The 19,960-nt window shown below is 46.9% G+C and overlaps 1 protein-coding gene across 1 annotated transcript; it reads right to left on the bottom strand.

Moving 5' to 3' along the window:
• Positions 1–667: 667 nt before the first annotated feature.
• On the bottom strand, positions 668–18,994 carry ARF3 (ADP ribosylation factor 3). The gene is made up of 5 exons (XM_045555036.1): positions 18,749–18,994; positions 5,449–5,689; positions 4,498–4,608; positions 4,151–4,275; positions 668–3,597 (listed from the first exon to the last, which is right to left on the bottom strand). Exons 2-5 carry the CDS (start codon positions 5,594–5,596, stop codon positions 3,436–3,438), a joined length of 546 nt encoding a protein of 181 aa, XP_045410992.1. The 5' UTR covers positions 5,597–5,689; positions 18,749–18,994; the 3' UTR covers positions 668–3,435.
• Positions 18,995–19,960: the final 966 nt, after the last annotated feature.

The raw sequence follows: 19,960 nt of genomic DNA, 5'->3' as shown, positions 1-19,960 counted from the left end.
TTTATGGAAAAGGTCTATTCCCCAAGACATTTGTGCAATCTCTGGATGAGGCCTGGCATCCTGACAATGAGAAACCACATGCATGACGTAGAGTTGATGTAGGGCCATCAGTTGTAAGAAGGATAAAGTTCATTATACTGCCCAGACATTGACCCTTCATGCTTACTCACTGCTACAGTCTAGAACTAGATTGGTGAGGAGACTCCAATCAATAGATGAAGAGACCCTATTCAAACTAATTTGAAGCACCTGATATGCATGGCTAGGGAGATTTGAGAGTAAAAGCAGTGTGGGGCATTCTAAGTTCTGGGCCCTCCAGCCATTGAAGTCCCTAAAGTCTACCAACAGGTGATAAATATGGCTAAGTTCAGGGCTGAACCCTTCAGAACTAGAGAAGGAAAGAAAAGCCTTCATACTCTGATGCCCAATTCATTTGGGTCCCACTCCCCGCCCCCCCCCCCCCGCCACTGGGTATGATGGGAAGAAATAAGCATCATGGAGAAGGGCCTAAGTTATTCCGTAACCTCACTCTCCACCAATCAAGTGTGCCCTTTACTGCTCTGCGGAGAGAAGGGGCAGTCTGGAGAGAGAGACCAGTAACAGAACTACCCTCACCATTAAACTACTGTCCCATGGCTCCTGCACATCAAGGATGAAGGTCTGCTCCAAAGCTGCATAAAACAAGTTTAATTTCCAACCAGGGTCACAGTCATCGCGTTATCCCACATTTGAGCAAGGATAGAGAAGGTGAGTTATTAAACATATACAGTCTACATTCCAGAGGAGGAAAAAAGAAGAGAAAAACCAGTTCAGAACTGCAGTTACCACTATAACACCACAAACAAACTTTGGGGGTGGCAGGGAGGGGGAGTCCCCAGGAAGAAGAAAGCTGGAACCAGGGAAAGCATAAAATTAAACCTACCAGAGGAGAGCAGGAGAGGGAGTGGGCAGATATGGAATGAAACACCCAATCCCAAAAGAGCTGTTAAGTGAATGGGAATGTACAAACGACCACCCCTGCCAAGGGCTTAACAGCCAGGGATACTACCGAGACCACTTACTGCCCCCTGCTGGCCAAGTCTGGAGCACCACCAAGGCAACCTCCAAGGCTGCTTCCTGACATCCTCAACCCCAGATTGATCCCTGGAGTCCCAAAAAACAAGGTGGGGGGTGAGGGCTTAAATAAGGAAAACCTATTTGGGATTGGCATCTAACTAGGGAGGGTCAGAGAGGGAGTGAGGCAGGAGAAGAGGCAAAGTCCTCACCAACCACAAAGATATAGAGTGGGGAATCTTAAGTAGGAAAAAAAACAAGGAAAAGATAAACAGCAACAGCAATGAATGAATTGAGAAGCCAAAGGAAAGAGCCCAGGGAGGGAAAGGCAATGGAGCGGGACAAAAAAATCTGAGGAAACAGAGCAAAGAAAATGTGTGGAGGAAAGCATCTGTGGGGTCAGGGGAATAAATACATTTTTAAATGAAACAGAGCTTCCAAGTCCTCCCACCCCCTCCCCCGACATACACACCAAACACACACACACACACACACACACACACAAAGGCCTAGAGAGCAAGATACCTACACATACCCACTGCATCTTGGGTAACACATCACTAAGTAACTGGCACTGAGGGAGATACCCCTGGAACCTCTCTTTCACAGTTCAGTCTGGGATGGGGTGAGGGGTATTGATCTGCCTGCTGTAGACAAAGGGGGCAGGAAGCCTGGCCCCATGGAGTAGGGCTTGGGACAGCCCTTCTGGGAAGGGGTCCTTCAGCCATGCTGTGGGGGGCCCTGAGCCCTGACCTTCGTGGAAAGACATGGGCAGCTATCTTGGAGCTCAGGGCACAACCAGTACACACAGGAGCCCACAGAACAGCCACGGCTTCACAGAAACCGCAGGAGTCAGGACCCAGGCCAGGACCTCAGGGACAAGAGCCCCCTGTAGACAGAGAGACGAACTAGCAGCAGCTTCTGAACAACTACATAATGAGGGGAGGACCCTGAAGACCCTTGCATCCCACAAGCACCGATGATGACCATTTCAGGGTTCTATTCCTCTACTCCAACCCCTAGATCCATTTACAGCAAATGGGTGAGGAGGAGATGGCAAGGATGGTCTGAGGGCCTGGAAACAATAGAAAACCATCATCCTTTAGCACATTCTGGACTAGAAAATGAGTTGCAGGGGGGTTGATATTGAGGTCTGCTATGTCACCCCACTCCCCAGCTCCTCATTAGACCACCCAGTCAGCCCTGGTCAGGCCAGCAGGACTACTAGGGTGAGAAAACTTCTGACAAAGGATAAATGAACCACCCAGTCCCTAAGATCAGAAGATTGTGGGGGGGCACACAGGAAGGCAGGAATGGGACTACTCCGTGCCTCACTTCTCCTAATAACAAAAGAGAATGAAAATGGAAAACCTAAGGCCTCCTCCTCCCTTTCCCCATGCCCCAGTAACCAAACACACACCATGGTCTTGCTATCCCCACCTCCTCCTCCTCAAGCTCCTGAGGAAGAGATCTAAGGATGGTGGGGGTGGATCAGTTGAACACTCTGGGCTGATAAGAGTGAGTGGGTTCTTCTCGCCTTCCCAATAACAAGGCATAGCAGAATGGCATCTCCTTGGGAACAGCCATCTAGAGATAAATGCTACCCCCCCAGCCCTACAAAAGGTAGAAAGAGGGATACAAGGAAGATGGTAGTGGAGAATCCATCATCTGTCCTACCACCCAGAATAACCTACCTGCAGAGAGGAGGAAAACCAGCCCAAGACTGGGGCAGTCCAGCCTGACCAATTCCTTCCCCCCACCTTCTTCCCTTTATCTAACATGGAAGGGGCAGATGATAGGCCCCAGTGGGCAGTGTCCTGGCTACAAGCCCTGAGCTGTACTCCACCCCCTCCCCCCTTCCCCCTGGCCCCCACATATATATCTCTCTATACATGTATATACAGGCGCACACATGCACGCACACACAGAGAGGCCCGTGCAATTTCCATGTAGAACAGGGAGAGGGTGGTGAAAGGAAGATAAGGAGTAGAAGAGGGGCTTGTGGGGACAAGGAAAGGATTCAGATGCCAAGAGCACAGCAACCAGTGCCAAATGAAGCAAACGTAGAGAATACCCCACCCCAAAACCCAGAGGGTGAGAGAGAGAGGGGCCACCACCCCATGAAACCATAACAACCTTGTTTTTGTTTTAAATCCAGTAAATTGGAAAGATTCATCAACAGGACAGCAACTGGGGACTGGTAATGTCAGTGGACAGGGGAGAGAAGGGAAGGCAGGGGAGGCAAGGCTCTTGCTGGGCATGCGGACATGATACCCAGGTCCCTGGCCACACTTGCAATGGGAAGGAAGGGGTAGGGCTGGGGTTGGGAGACAACAAGTATGTCAGGGGTAGGTGGGGTACTCGGATAGGGCTGCCTGGCTCTCACTTCTTGTTTTTGAGCTGATTGGCCAGCCAGTCCAGGCCTTCGTACAGCCCGTCCCCACTGGTGGCACAGGTGGCTTGAATGTACCAGTTGCGGTGACGCAGGGAATGCAGGCCCAGCTTGTCTGTGATCTCAGCAGCATTCATAGCATTAGGCAGATCCTGGAGCACGAGGGAGACACACAAAAAAGAGGTCTCAAGATCTTTCAAAGGCTTCTAGAGCACCTATCCACCAAAGAAATGTGTATCAGTACCTTCTTCTCCTCCTTTATTTCAGGAAACCCACAATAAGATCCTAAGGATTTAGTCACCCTAGAACACCAGATCCAAGGCACTAGAGCTCATTCTATTTTGACTATGGAAACTAAATATGGGGTTGGTAGGGAAGTGGACAGGTGATTCAGACTGACCAAAGAATCAGGCCTGTCTTACAGTAGGAGTGAGGGCAGTTCCACTAAAGTAGACAATAGGGAAGACGAAAGAAATATTTGAGGTCATGTGTTTACCACACCAATCCCTGAGGCCTGAAATGTTGCTAATAAAGCTGGGGTTGGGGAGAATAACAGGGGAATAAAGAAGCCAACTGTTCATATTTCCCACACTCCCAAAATTGAGAGCACAGTCACAGGGCTTCCCAAACAATGAGCCCCAAGACTGCTTGATTTCCACAGCCAGGCTGCCCTCTTCCAAATTCAAGGGTGGGAAGAAGTCTCACCTGTTTGTTTGCAAAGACAAGAAGCACAGCATCCCGGAGCTCATCCTCAGCCAGCATTCTCATCAGCTCTTCCCGGGCCTCATTTACTCGCTCCCGATCATTGCTGTCGACCACAAATATCAACCCTAGGGAGGTAGAGCATGGGCTGCACAGATATGACAGATAACCCTCTCCCCCACCACCCAAAGACAACACCCTCCACATATTTGCTCCCTTTCCTCCTTTTCTCCCACCCGCAGGAGCTGCAGCAGGGCAAGGGTTGGCTGCCCATAAACAATGAAGACAGCCACACTCTCTGCTCATACCCAACTAACCCATGCCAGTCCTGGACAGCTCATCTGCCATACCTTGGGTGTTCTGGAAGTAGTGTCTCCAGAGGGGCCGAATCTTGTCCTGGCCACCCACATCCCACACTGTAAAGCTGATGTTCTTATATTCCACTGTCTCCACGTTGAATCCTTTGAAAAAACAGGCAATTTGGCCACTTGGCCTCAAAAACCAGGCCTAAAAGCAGTGTTCCAATGAGTTTGGTTCTGTTTCCCCCCAGCCTTGGCCATCACACCAACAATGGAAAAAAAGCTAAGGCTTCCTCAGATCTGGTAATCCTTGGCCTAGTAGCCTGAAGGCCAAAATGAAAACCTAAGAGAAGTCAAAGAGGATGAGAAGGGCTGGTCAGGAGGTTCACAGTTGCCGCAGTAATGTGAGCCAACCTTCCCCCATTCCTTCACTCAGTCGTTGGCTCTCCCTCCTAACGAAGAAGTGACTCAGCCCCAACTCCTGTACTTGGGCTACCAGAGTCTGCCTCAGCTAAGATGTGGGGCCTGAGAGGCAGAGTGAAAAAAGAGAAGTGAGCTATAATCCTGAAGTCTCAAAAGCAGAACCAGCTGACAATGATGACTGGAGCCCCCATCTACGCGGCAAATGTTCTCCCTCCCATAGGCAGGTTTTAACCAGGATCGGCCACTGAAGATCTAAACCCAAGCAATCCCAGGCCTCTGGCAGGAACATCAAAGTCCTTCACCTGCTTTCCAAACAACACAGAGAACAAACCGACTCTAGTGCCTGAGGGCAACTGTTGAGTGCCAGGCTGTGGAAGTTCCCGCGTCAGGGAGGGCCAGGGTAGGTGGGCAAATGGCAGGCCCAGCACCTGCTAGAGAGCTAAATAGCCACACTTCTCTAAACCCCACAGATTGCATAGACTTGCCTGGAAAGAGGGGGCCAGGTGAGGGAACAGGAATAGGTCTCCTGCCCTGCCTTAGCTGTTGACATGAAAGCCCATATCCAAGCTGTGCCCTTACCAATGGTAGGGATGGTGGTGACAATCTCCCCCAGTTTCAGCTTGTACAGAATGGTGGTCTTTCCTGCGGCATCCAGGCCCACCATCAGGATGCGCATCTCCTTCTTCCCAATCAGGCTCTTCAGAAGGTTTCCAAAGATATTGCCCATGATCACAGCAGCTGCGTTCTGAGGACAGTGAGGCCCAAGTGGGGGCAGTGGCAGTCTGGTTTTTTCCTGGTCCCTGGTATGGAGGACTTGATCCTAGGCAAAGGAAATGCAAACATATTACTACCATTTGCTTGTCAGGACTTCATGTAAATGGAACTTACCAAAGTCATGGCTGGAGTACATTCATGTCAAACCAAGAGACTGAGGGGACTATGAATACCAGGAACCACTCAGATACATACTCAGCCTTTGGGAACCGAGACAAAGCAGTGAACACTCAGGATCCCTGCTCTGCCAGCAATCTAACCATGTGACTCTGGGCAGGTTACTTCACCTTTCCATACCTGCACCTGTAAACAGAGGGGGTTGGAACTAGATGATTTCTAGTCCCTTCAGTTCTGACATTCTATACTATACCCCAAGGCATTGCAAGATCATTAATGCCACTCCCTCCCCCAACTTTACCCTAAGACTTCTGGAAAGGGCGGGAGAGGAGGCAGTGGAATGAGGAGTGGCTCTCTGTGACTCCTGACAAGGTTCAGGCTTGCCAGGTTCCCAAGGTTTATGGTCTCTGCTCTAATCAAGAGATTCTGCCTCTTCCCTTCCTATATTTCTGCAATTACATCTTCCTTCCCCACCAAAATAAATGAAGAAGAAATAAGAAAACAGCACTCCTAAAAGAAGCTGACCCTTTACACCCTGTGGAATGCTAGCTGCTAAAGTTGTGCCCTATTCATACAACAGTGCACCGAGAATTGGGAGGTGGGGGGTGGAGAGGCTATCCTTCACTTCTCAGCTAGATAAATCCTAGCTCACTGTGCCTCATCCAAGGAGAGCTAATCCACATGGTCACCAGCAATGAGGTAGTCATCTCATTAGTTTCCTGCTTCTTCCCTAAGCCCTTCACTCTATTCTCCACACAGCATCCACAGTGATTTTAAAACCAAACTCAGGTCATGTGGTTTCTTTGTTTAAAACTCTCTCTTGGCTTCATAGCTCCCTTTCAGTAAAATCCAAAGCCTATACCATGGCTCACAAGGTCATGCATGTACTGCACTCCCTTACTTCTCTCATCAGATCTCCTACCACTCTCCTGCTTACTTCACTCCAATTCCCCTATGCTTTCCTGCCTCAAAGCTTTTATACTTGCTATTCCCTCTGCATGGTATGCTGTTCTCCCAGATAAGCTTCATGGATTACTCCCTCACCTCCTTCAGGTGTCTGTTCCAATGTCACCTATCAAAGAGGCCTTCCACAACCACCTGTATATAACACACACACCCCTTACTCCCTACCCCATTTATGCTACTTTACTTCCTTCTCTTCATGACGTTTATCACCATCTGACACATTATACATTCATTTTTTGCTGTATAATTTTACTCCTCCTCCTATAATGTCAGCTCCTTATGTGTTTTGTTCACTGCTGTGTCCCCAGTAGCACGAACAGTGCCTAGCACATAGTAGTTGAATAACTGAACTAATTTTCAGTGTCTCTACTGACCTCACTGGCAGCTCACTCAGATTGGATGCAATGCCTGGTAAATAGTAGGCACTTAACAAATACCTACTGAAAGGATCAAGAGGAGCAGTAAGAACCACCATGAAAATCCAAAATGCCTATCTGCCCACACCAGCCATTGCCCCCAATAGGCAGACTCACAGTCATTCATTCATTCTCTCTCTTCTTCCCTCCCTTCTCTATGGCATAGGACAACCACAGAAATGCATCTTTGAAATAGTAATAAAGTGGGGGTTCACCCATGCCAGCCAGTTCTCTGTGCCTGCAGGAGGCATGCGTCAGCAGGCAGCTTATTCAGCAATCGCCATATGCCAACTGCTGGCATTCTCTACAGAGTATGGGAACCGGAGACTCACACACACCCCAAACCCAGCAGGCGAAGGAACAGGTCAAGACAGAGTGCACCCAAACCCAAGAATGTGAAAGGTGGATGGGGAGGAATCCTATTTACAAGCTAAAGCACTGGGATTTGGTGGAAGTTTGTTTTTTCAAAAACTTCTTCAGGCTTCCCACCCCCGTCCCCAACCCCACTCCCTGCCACTCTTCTCAGTTTGCAGCAAATTCCAGACTAGTGCAAAGGAGCCATATCAACAGCCCCTGGAGACCAAAGTACTAGTTTGTCCAAAAAAAGAGAAACAATGAGTGCTTATGGAGTGTTTCATCTTCAAAGGCCTCCCCAGACATCCTCTAATGAGCCAGGCGTGGCGCTCCCGGAGGTTCCCTGGATGAGCCCTGCCCCTGACCCAGAGGGTTCACAATCCGGGAAGAGGGCCGACTCAACCTTAGAGCTCAACTCCAGCCAAGTCGCCCACTAGCCATCCTTCCTACCCTTCCTGCCTCAACCCACCCAGGCAAACAAAATCCCAAGGATCTCTGAGGCCAGAGGGGACACCTGCCCAGCTAAGATTAAATCTCACCAACCTCAGCAATTTGTGGTAGTTAGACTTCTGGTTCTGCTACCATCACCTCCAGAAATTTAAGCCTTCCCAGTCTTTACCCTGCCTCCTGCTCAGGTGGCCTTTCTTCAGCTCCAGATGACTCTTTGCTTTAAAAGTTTGGTATTAGGCTGTGGCCTAGATTCTTAGTTGAATTTTTTTTTTAATTTCAGCATATTACAGAGGTGCAAATGTTTAGGTTATGTATATTGCCTTTGCCTCACCTGAGTCCGAGCTTCAAAGCATGTCAATCCCCCACCCAGACGGTGTGCACCATACCCATAAGGTGTGAATATACCCATCCCCTCCTCCCCCTCCCCTCTACCTGACACCTGATGAATGTTACTACTATATGTGCACAAAAGTGTTGATGAATAATGCCAATTTGATGGTGAGTACATGTGGTGCTTGTTTTTCCATTCTTGTAATACTTCACTTAGTAGAATGGGCTCCAGCTCTACCCAGGATAATACAAGAGGTGCTAGATCGTCACTGTTTTTTGTGGCTGAGTAGTACTCCGTCGTATACATATACCACATTTATTAATCCACTCAAGAATTGATGGGCACTTGGGTTGTTTCCACATCTTTGCAATTGTGAATTGTGCTGCTATAAACATTCTGGTGCAGATGTCTTTTTTATAGAATGACTTTTTTTTCTTTGGGTAGATGCCCAGTAACAGGATTGCTGGATCAAATGGTAGTTCTACTTTTAGCTCTTTGAGGTATCTCCATATTACTTTCCATAGAGGTTGTACTAGTTTGCAGTCCCATGTGAGTTGAATTTATACCACACATTTATCTTGCTGTCATTCATGACTAGAACTATTGCTGATTAAATGATTACCAACTGTGAATACAGCAGTGGCTGAAAAAGATATAAGCAGCCAACACTCCTTGCCCCAGAACATGGGTACACTGTCCTTTGGTTTGCTTCTTTGCTAAGTTGTCATACAAAAGTCTTGGTTCAAAAGCTGATCCCAGTGTTACACCTATTTCTATTTCATGGCATGCCACATCAAGACCCCTGAATGATCTGAACCACTCATGTGGCACTTACTATCTTGTGGAGCTGTCTCCCCAATTAAACTGTGTATTTCCTATGGGCAAGGACTATGGCTTTTATTTATTTTGGATCTGTCCTCCCCCTCAGTGCCAAGCCCACTATGGGAGATCAATCAAGCACACTGGCTGATTTAAGCCTCATCTGAAGATGTCCTTATATCATTTCTTCTGTCCAGTAGTACTTGGTATCTCTACGTAATGCACAGATAGTTGCTGAGATGTCTTGTAAATTCTCAGCCATTTTCCACACATATCTGATCCCAGGACTGGTTTGGGAACACCAGAAACAGATTAAAAGACTAGAATTGGTGAGATTTTCTCTTGTGATTTAATATGCAATGGGCTGATAGAGGATGCTGGCTTTCTTGTCTTGGCTTTCTCTGTCCCTGCCTTATTACCAGATAGCATGCTGCCCTACCACCAGGATGGTGGCAGTTTTTAGCTTTGTGCCATGAACACAAATCTTTGGCTATACAGCCAATTCTCCATAATGCATTCCTAGAAAAAGGTCGAGGAAACAGAATGGCAAAAAAATAAATGAAATAGAAATTAAAAAAACACCTTGATTATTTCTCTACCTACTATAGTACTGTATAGCCTATAGTTACTTTCTTTCACCACAGATGGTATTCCTGCGTTGACAGGGCAAAATGCCAGGATTCCATGGGGCTGTTGGGAACCAGGAGTCAGCAGTTAAAACTGAAGGTGAGTGGCTCAAGATGAAAAATGGAATATGGTAATATCTCTATTAACAAAGACTCTATCTCAACATCCTATTTTACAGTGAGAAACTTTGTTATCACAGGTCAAAATAACAACAGGAGCTCCAAAAAATGTACTCCAGTACAATGTGTGGGACACTGTAGGAGTTCAGTTATGTACATCGGCTGATTTAAGCTTTATCTGAGGATGTCCTCACCTAAGGACAACTCAGCGCCCCTACCCCCACCCCTCCCTCCTAGGAAAGGCAGGCTGTTTTTTGCTGTAACTGGCTGCTCAGCCATCTTGGCTTGTGTGTGTTGCAGGAACATGCCTGCCTCAATCTCCAGGTGCTTCAGGGAGTCATACCCCATAGCCCAGTCTGCCATACACACTCCCCCTACCTGATTCCAGTGACTGATCCAGACATGTGCCCTGAGACACCTCTGAGTGTCTGAGGGGACACCTGAGGGGACTCCTGGTCTGATACCACCTCCTTCTCTTCAGGGTCCAGAGGAAGACCAGAGACTCCCAAACCTTCTGCTGCCAGGCAGGGTACAGAAGAAAACAAACAAACAAACAAAAAAAAAACGCAGCTTTGTTCCCAGATAATTTTCAGATTGAGATATCTAATAGAGATGCTATTTTTAGCACAGATAACCAAGCAGAGCAATACAATTTAAGAGAATGCTTGTACTTAGTTTCCTTGGTACAGCTAGCTTATAACCTGTTTAAACTCCAAGTTTTAAATCTCGAGGGCACTGAAATCAGAACACAAGAACTCCTAGATTAGTATCTCGATGATTTCTACCGGACTCAAAGATTTTCCAAAGCCAAAAATAGTTTCTGATGTCAGTTTCCATCCATTTATTGAGTACACTGAACTAGGGATACAGAGAGGAAGACAGTTTCTGCCTTCATGAAACTCAATCTAATGAGAGAGAAAGACTAGCAAACAAAGGTCTACAAAATGGTGTGAGGCAAAGAGTAGGTAAGCACATAGTATTATGAGGACAGAAAGCTAGAGCAGTTAATCAAGACTGAGGGGTAAAGGATGATTCCCAAACATGATCCTCAGGTCACGCCTGAGCTGACTCCTGAAAGCAGAATAGGAAGTAATGAGATAATAAAGAAGAGGGAATGGGAGAGAAGAAATAGTTGTGCAAAGGCATAGACTTGAGTTAGATAGCACTTTTATTTAGCCAAAGCCAGGTGCAACTGAGAGGTAGTTTATTCGGATGCAGCATGGTGAGTAAAAGGAAGTGATAAGGGAGGGGACTGGAGAGATAAACAGGAGCTAGATCATGAGGGACCTTAAAAGCCATGTGAGTAACATGATCAGATATGTGCTTTAGAAAGACCATTCTGGCAGCAGTTTCAGGAATAAATTAGAAGCAGGAAAGACTGGAGGCAGAGAGACCACTTGGGAGGTACAGTAATACAGAAGAGAAATCACAAGTTCTTAACTAAAGGTGCTAATAGACAGAAGATAGATTGAAACATCAAAATGGTAGAATCCACAGGATTTGATGATGATTAAATGTAGGCAGAAGAGTAGAAGAGACAAAGATGATTTCCAGGTTTCTGGCCTGGGTGGCTGGATGGCATTTCTTTTTGAATTTTAAGTGGGGGCGGTCAGTGTGGGGTAGAATGGCCACTGCTGCTGGCACCCGGAAGCACAGACTCCTCCTCCCCCTGGCCCCCTCAGGCTGGGGGTGACCTTGCCCCCTGAATACCATGAATACCAAGGACACCACTGAATGAATGAATGAATAAATTTTATTCTATTTTTTAGAGATGCGGTCTCACTCTGTCACCCAAGCTGAAGTGCAGTGGCATGATCACAGCTCACTACAGCCTCAAACTCCTGGGCTCAAGTGATCATCCAGCCTCAGCCTCCTGAGTAGCTGGGACTGCAAGCACAAGTCACACACCCAAATGGGTGGCATTTCTTCAGAAAGAAAATACAAGAGCAACAGATATGAGGGTGAAGATTTTTTTTTATAAACACTGTTTAGTGGAGGAAAAGATGTTTGTTTTTAAATTAAACATTGATTTTGAGGTGCTAAGTTATGAATCTCAGGAGAAAAGTCTGGGCTGACTATTTGGGAGCCATCTGTGCTCAGCTGTAACTGAAGCCGTAAGAGGAACCAAGATAACCCAGGATGGCAGTAACTGCTGGCTGCCTACCCAACAGCCATTCTCCCCCTTTGATTGGGGCACAAATGGTCGTTCACTAATTCTAGTCAATAAGATGCTGGGATTATCTAGGAAACCTTCCCCTAATCCTAAAAACGAATCTGTGGCAATGTTTTCTTGTTCAGTCTTTGGATGTTGATGTAGAAGGATGAGATGCCAGAGTAATCTTGAGAACATCAAGGGAAAGGACAGACGTAAGAACTCTAGAATGTCAGAGCAGAAAAACAGAGAAAACTTGGTTGGGTCCTTAATGACAATATCAAGCTGATGGGTTAAAAACAAAAAAACAAAAAGTGCCCTATCCTCAGATTTTCTTTTTTTTTTTTTGAGACAGGGTCTTGCTATGTTGCCCAAGCCAAAGTACAGTGGCTATTCACAGGTACAATCACAATCACAGTACACTACAACCTCAAACTCCTGGCCTCATGCAATCCACCATCCTCCTGCCTCAGCCTCCCCAGTAGCTGGGACTACAGGGGCACACCACTGCACCAGCTTATTTTTTTTCAAACTATGGTAAAATATATATAAAATTTACCATATTTAAGTGTATGATTCAGTAGCATTAAGTACATTTACATTTTTGTCCAACCATCACCACCATCCATCTCCAGAGTGAAACTCTGTACCTATTAAACAAAAATTCCCCATTTCCACATCCCTCCAGCCTGTAGCAACAACTATTCTACTTTCTGTGAACTTAACTACTCTAGATACTTCATATAAGTGGAATCATACAATATTTGTCCTTTTGTGTCTAGCTTATTTCAACTAGACTTCTTACTATATAATTTAATTAATCCTAACTATTGGAGCCACATGTGTATTTTCTATTTTTTGCAACTAATATATCCTAACTGATACATGTAGAGAGAGTGCGCACAGTGGCAGAAAAGGGCAAAGGCAGAAACCTGGGGCACATCAACATTTAAAGGAGTTGGCAGAAAAGGAGGCCAGGAAAGAGAGTAAGAAACAACCAGAGGGGTAGAAGGGAAATCAAGAGAGCAAGACACCACAGACACCAGTGAGGAAAGAACATAGAAAAGAGGGAGGGCCAAAAGCTGTAGAACAGTCAAATTAAGTAAAGCAATGAAAGATACCTACTGAACTTCACTACTAGGCAATCAATGACAACCTGGTGTAAACTGAAACATATCTAACTAAAATTAGGTCCCACTTAACTAGTAGTGTTGAGGCTCAGGCCAGAATTGTTATGCTAGTTTCCTTCTAGTCAGAAACAGAAACAAGAAAGAGTACTGGAGAAGACACCAGTACACATAACCCTGGAAGCTACAGCTATCAAGTGCAGAAGGATCCTGAATCACTCTGTCTGATGGAGACCCAAAACACCTGGGAAGGGTCTAGCTTTTCCCATGGACAATGCTTAGCAAGTGAGTCCAAACATAGCATAAGGTCTGTTGCAAAAAAAAAAAAAAAGAAAGAAAGAAAAAGGAAAACAGAATACATGGCCTAACTAGATAAAACAGTGACCAGATAAAAACTGGACTCATTTGTTTCTTCAGAACATTCTGTGGCACTGCCCTCTGCCCAAAGCTTTCAGCTTGCCTTACTCTTAAGAGTCTGATCAGCTTACAACTTACTGTTCCATCTCTTGATATTCTATGGCTCCTCCAATGCCCACATCTATAGCCTTGGATATCTAGAACACCATACTTTCCTAACTACTACATCACTGAAAGTCTATCGATAGACAGCCTAAAGCCCTAATAATCCTTTGCCCCTAATCTGGTCCCACTGTGCATATCAAGATGGAGCTGAGAGTATACAGCTCAAACAGGAAGACATGATATAGACAGGGCCAACCATTATAGAGCAGCATAAGGATACAGGAGAACAGGGAACCTTGGGGAATAAGAGCTATCTGTGGGCTGGACGTGGTGGCTCACACCTGTAATCCTAACACTCTGGGAGGCCGAGGCGGGCAGATCGTTTGAGCTCAGGAGTTTGAGACCAGCCTGAGCAAGAGCGAGACCCCATCTCTACTAAAAATAGAAATAAATTAGCCAAACAACTAAAGATATACAGAGAAAAAAAATTAGCCGGGCATGGTGGCACATGCCTGTAGTCCCAGCTACTTGGGAGGCTGAGGCAGGAGGATTGCTTGAGCCCAGGAGTTTGAGGTTGCTGTGAGCTAGGCTGATGCCACGGCACTCAATCTAGCCCGGGCAACAGAGTAAGACTCTGTCTCAAAAAAAAAAAAAAAAAAAAAAGTGCTATCTGTGATCCCTCAGCACCTCAAACACATTTCTACTCTAGGACGCATCACAGTATGACTTATTTACGTCTGTCTCTCACTTTCCAGAGCCGGAACTTCCCAATGTGCCTCTAATGCAATACAGGTCAGCTGGAGATACTGATTCCATTAGCCAGCGTAGGGGTGGCTAGAGGCCTTGGGCCAGTCATCTCAGGTTTCATGTATCTCTATTACCATTTTCTCTGTATGCCATTATGGGAAAAAGTTTGGGAAGTACTTCCCTAGACTACGAGCCCTTTGCCAGCAGGGACTATGCCTTATTCATGTTTCATGTCCCCAGAATCCAGCACCATGACTGACCTGTAGCTAGTGACTACCATACTTGTTGAAGAGAATAGTTCTACTGAGGGTGGCAAACCATTTGTGGGGTTGGGGAACAGAGTATTCTATAGGTGTTTGCTGATACTTTTCCTGTACCTGACAAACTGGAGAAATGGTTTCCATGTTCTCAGAGCCCTAGACTTCCTTGGATGGAATTAGAGGCTGCCTGAGATGCAGGGGGAGCACACAAGGGGCTCTAATTATGCTCCCCGACTCCCACCACCACCAGAGCAACTCCACCTTTATCCATTTTATGTATTAGATTTCAAATAAGATTTTATTTAAAGTAAGGTTTTACTCTTTACCAGAAAAGGACAAAAACCATTGCAACACAGAGCAAATGCTATCCTGCATCCTAAGCTCATGCTCAAGTTCAAACATTTGTGGTTGACACTCTTGTGCATAAACTAATAAAGGAAGGGTTGTGCCAGTCTCTCACCAGCAATGGGAAAACTTTAAGGTACCAGGAGACCTGCCACACCCAGTCATCTCACCTTTCTTTAGGAATATGGTGATAATGGTGGATCCCTGAAATCTTGAGCCATTTCCTTTCTGGTCCATATGGTGTGGCAGACACTTTGCAGAGGTCCAGGACAAAGCTCTAACACATTCACAGAATCCCTACCTCAGTCAGTTCTTTCCCAGACTATAATATGAAGTCTTTGAATATTTGTGGGACACTTTCCAAATGCTACCTGTCTTTTCCTTATCAAAAAGCTTTATTAGCACTCTACCTATATTTGCAATAGATGGTGGATTAGAGAAGGTGTGTTAGACAGAATTATACAATCTCTGGACCATAACACAGTACATTCTAAACAGATACTCAGAGGCAAACATTTAAAAAAGATACAACTAAATGAAAAGAATAGCCCAGGAAATGGAGGATCCTGAAATCCTGATTAAGACCTAAAATAACAGGACCCAGGAATCTAAATCCCTGGCCTGGGTCAATCAGGAGGGTCTTTTATGAAAGAGTCAACCATTACCTCAGAGTCACACTGACTTTTCTAACATGAATGCTATTCTTGAGCCCCCACGTTTTCACCCTACATCCAACTTGACGGTTCAGGGCCCCTGCTTTGCTCCAGCTTTACCTCCCACTCAGGCAGCAGGAACTGCCTCTGTGAGGCTGATACTGAAAAAAGATTTCACTGCTCATAAGCCTACGACCAGCATAGAAAGTCATGGTAACAATCATCCCTCTAAACAGGCACCTAGGGTGGCAAGTTGTTCTTTTGTAAACCTCCTTTCCTCTAAGGCAGCCCTCAGTGTTCATATTATTATGATGATGGATTATTAATGGCAGCTAACATTTATTTGGTGATCACTATGTGCTTTGCACAATACTAAGTGCTTTATACTTAATATCTCATTTAATTCTCATGACAACCCTGTTAAGCAGGTACTATCTTTACCTTCCTTACAGATATAGAACATGAAGCTAAGAGAGGACAAGTAATTTTACCAAAAACATGTAACTAGTGATTAACAGAGGTAAAATTTGAACCCAATTTTGTCCGATTCCAAGGTCCACTCTTAACTACTATACCATTCTGCCTCTAAATTGACCTGCAACAAAAATGGTAAGAAGAGCCAAAAATAGTGATATGCTATGAATCTCAGGCCTCTTGGCATCTGTTTCTAAAAGTATACTGGGAAGCAAATTCCACAATTTCCCACAGTTACATACTCAGCTTTAACGAATCTGGTTTTAAGCTGGGCATGGTAGTACATGCCTGTAATCCCAGCTTCTCAGGAGGTTGAGGTGGGAGGAGTGCTTGAGCCCAGGAGTTCAAATCCAGCCTGAGTAACATAGCGAGATGCCATGTCAACCCATGTCAAAAAACTTCTTTAAATTTAATAAAAAAAAAATAAACAGGTTTTAAAGAAGTTCTTCCTTCTAACCAATAAACCCCGCCCTCTGTCCTCTGAGTCCATTTCCTCTTATTATGACTCTAGTGGAAAAGAGAGTAGGGTGAACGAATACACGCTACAATATGACCTTTTATGCACTTAACACTTCACTTCCACTCTTCCCAGCCTATTATCTGCTCTCCTTTATACTTGCATTTAATATAATAATAGCAGCTACCACTCACTGGCATCCATTCCATGCTAGGTACCATATATATACACTGGCCCCTCCTCCATAACCTCAAGGATCCTAATTCATATACAACACTTTCAAAGACTTCGGTCTGATGGAGAGACTACTTCACCCATAATGGAGAAGCAGGAAATCTGGGATTTCAGATATATAATGATTGTGTTCTAGTAATATTTTTCTTTTCGGGTCTTAGTTTCCATTATCTATGCCTGTTCTGTGCTTCCTAGGAAGGTGGAGAGATCAAGACTTCTCAATTACAAAGGCTAAGGGACTTTGTACCCTTACTCAGCTATTTCCAGGCACTTTTGCCCACAGCCAAGCCATCTCTTTCCCTTTCCTTAAACTGTAGTTAGAAAGCTTGTTGAATTTTATCCATTCACATTCTGTATCCATCATGGGTACCCACTGCGTGCATAGGCATTGCAGGAGACAAGAGATAAAACCTAGTTTCTGCACTCAAAAAGCTTCTAGTCTTTTTGGAAAAGCAAGATACACACACATAAAAGTTTTGACTAGGCAAGGTAATAATTCTGTGCTGGGAGGCAGGAGGCATGTGAGTATATGATATATGGGGGCCCTTCCTGGCTGACCTCAAGGTCAGTGATTCATTCTGTGGAAAGGTGAATCTAAATGGATTAGTTTCTTTCTTAGGATGAGCTTTTTACAGGCATGTTATTCAAATTCAGGTCCAATATGCAAGATCCACTGTCCCATGTCAGTCACAGGAAGTGAAGACACTGCCCCAGCAACATGCCCAAAACAAAATGGCAGCAAAGTCTGTCACTAATTACCTGACTGGAGACAGGGAAGGAGGTATGCAGAGACTAGATTCTGTCCTGTTGCATAGGCCCAAGCAATCAGACTCCTGCAGCAGATCTCCTCCCAATAAAACTTTCATGCCATAGACTGGGGGTGATCCAATCCAACAGCAGCAGAGACAGGTTTTAGGTTACATTTCTAGCTCACCGGGATGACCTCACTATTTCTTCTCACTCTTGACCACATACCACACTTCTCCACCTCCACCACCACACTCCTCCTGGCCTGGCCAGATGGAGACCCGCAATAACACAACCCAGAAAGAAGGGAACTCTCCAAAAAGAACAGCTCCACTTTGCTAATGAAGTGGCCCGTTTTAACAGGGAACTCCACCTCCCCACTTCCCCCCTCCTTCCCTCAAAGGACTGGCGTAAGCAATGGCTCCATTTTCTGTTCCGGGAATCCTGGTACTTCCTAAAGAAAGAAAGCGGATTGGAAGACACAAACTCAGGGCCAGTGACAAGATACTCCCTCCTCCTGTGAGACCGCCCCCGCTTCGCCTGGGGGAGGGAGGCCCCACCTCTCCTCTCCAAGCAATATCAGATCCCCCTCCCCCTTCTCCTGCCTCCTCTCCACCCTCTCCCCACCTGCTGCCCTCTTCCCAACCTGCGGTTCCTAAGACCTGAAAGCTCAACCTCCACCAGAATAGTGCCCCTGGGGTGTCCCATCAGCCTGCCCTGTTGGCTAACCCCCAAACCCCCTACGCACCCCTGTCCCATGATGGGGGGAGGGGTTGTAACCACAGCAAGGCTTCTCTCTGGTCTCCTATTGCTAAGGTGGGGGAGGAAGAGGGAGTAGGAGAGAGCAGCATTCTCTAGCCCTTTAACAGAAAAAAGAGAACAAACAGCCATCATCGCCCCCGCATCACCTCTCCCCGGACGGTCTTCCTCCCCCTCGACCCCGACCCTTGGAAAGCCCACCTCCTGCAGGCGAGGAGAACCCAACTGCAGCCCAAGTCGCCCCCTTGTGCGAGGCAAAGGACAAATCTGTGTGCGGCCCCCACCCCCACCCCAGCTCCGCGTCCTTCAAACGCGGGGGCAGGCGTGGGGCTGGCCTGACGCCCCCTCTCCGAGCTCTCGGGTGGGAAAGACCACACCGCCCCATGTCAGGCAGTGCCAGGCGGGGCCCGGGGGCCTCTATCTCCTCAGCTCCCACCCCAACCAAGCCTCTTCTCTACGGGGATCCGCCTTCCCTCCCCAGCTCCTCACCTGTTCCTGCTCCCGGCTCCTCCGCTGCGGCCGCAGCCTCCGCCCTTCGGGTTCCGCTCGTCTCTCGCTCCTCTCCCTCCGGCTCCCCAAGCCGACTTCAGCGCGGCTGCTGCCCTGGCCGGCTCCGCGGCTCCCTCCCTCCTTCCCTCCACCTAGCACCGGAAGCCGCGACGGCGACAGGACCAGTGCAGCGCACCCCCACCCCCAGCCCGGGATACTTCCCACCTCCCTGTTCGCGCGAGAGCTGTGCGGCAGCGAGCGGCAGTTCTCGCGAGACCCATCACCATGGCAGCAGCTGCAGCATAGGCAGCCGGGGCGCTGGAGCTGGAGTCAGGGCGGGGGCTGGTGTGGGGGCTGGAGGTTGTGGGCGGCGGAGGCGGGAGCCGGGAATGGGGATGAAACAGCGGGGACTGAGGTGAGAATCCCAAGCTCCATGGTTGTGCCTGGAATTTAAGGACTGAGGCCGCGCGCTGGCTGCACTGGGGCCTGGAGCTGGGCTGAGGGGCCCAGGGGCTCCTTGGGCAAAGCCAGGAGCTGTATATGGGTGAACAGGCTTTACTATGGCCAGCCTTAGCCCACCAGACTTCATTTTTATTTCTTAACCTGAGCTAGCTGCATTCCCCCAAGAACCTTCACTGCACCATCGTTGCTGCTTACTATTCCTAAGGCTGGTTACTCCGGAGTCTGAATCAAGAGATCCTTTCCCACAAGGAAGAGAGAGAGAGTGATGAGTTTAAGAGACTAAAGGAAACAACTGGACTCTGGGCCAGTTAGGAAGTTGAAACTTGAAAGACAGACGGTTGAAGCCTAATATTCAGAGGTGTCGTTTGATGAAGTGTACCGAGATGTGTATGGATTTTAGTATCCCAAGGAAAAGTGAAGGACTTTGCACCCATGTTTCTTGCTTCCGACTCACCCCCACTTCCCTCACACTCATTTTTGCACCTGGTCTAAACATGCAACACTGCCTTGAAACAGTTACATCTGTGATAGAAGGGCCCTAGTAATGCTAAGAACAGAAGAAGATTCTTTAAGTGCCCTCTCTCATTTACAGCAGTATGGGGGAACACATGACTCTTCCCTAAGGCTTGAGCCAAAATTGTTGCTCTTCTGAATTTTTTGCCTTGTTTTTTGTCTCCTTCCAAGAAGAACTAGGCTGGTAGCCATACTATGCCTATCCCTTGTTCCCATCAATATCTGGTGTATGCATTC

The sequence above is a fragment of the Lemur catta genome, chromosome 6 (assembly GCF_020740605.2).
Source record: "Lemur catta isolate mLemCat1 chromosome 6, mLemCat1.pri, whole genome shotgun sequence".
NCBI classification, from domain to species: domain Eukaryota; kingdom Metazoa; phylum Chordata; class Mammalia; order Primates; family Lemuridae; genus Lemur; species Lemur catta.
This window is presented reverse-complemented; position numbering and strand designations above follow the sequence as displayed.

Bases quoted from the DNA above. Each gene is read 5' to 3' on its own strand.
- ARF3 (XM_045555036.1), bottom strand. From the start codon at position 5,596: ATGGGCAATATCTTTGGAAACCTTCTGAAGAGCCTGATTGGGAAGAAG. The intron at 4,609-5,448 runs GTAAGGGCACAG...GTTTTTTCAAAG, and splicing joins CACCACCATCCCTACCATTG to GATTCAACGTGGAGACAGTG. The intron at 4,276-4,497 runs GTATGGCAGATG...CTACCTCCCTAG, and splicing joins CTACTTCCAGAACACCCAAG to GGTTGATATTTGTGGTCGAC.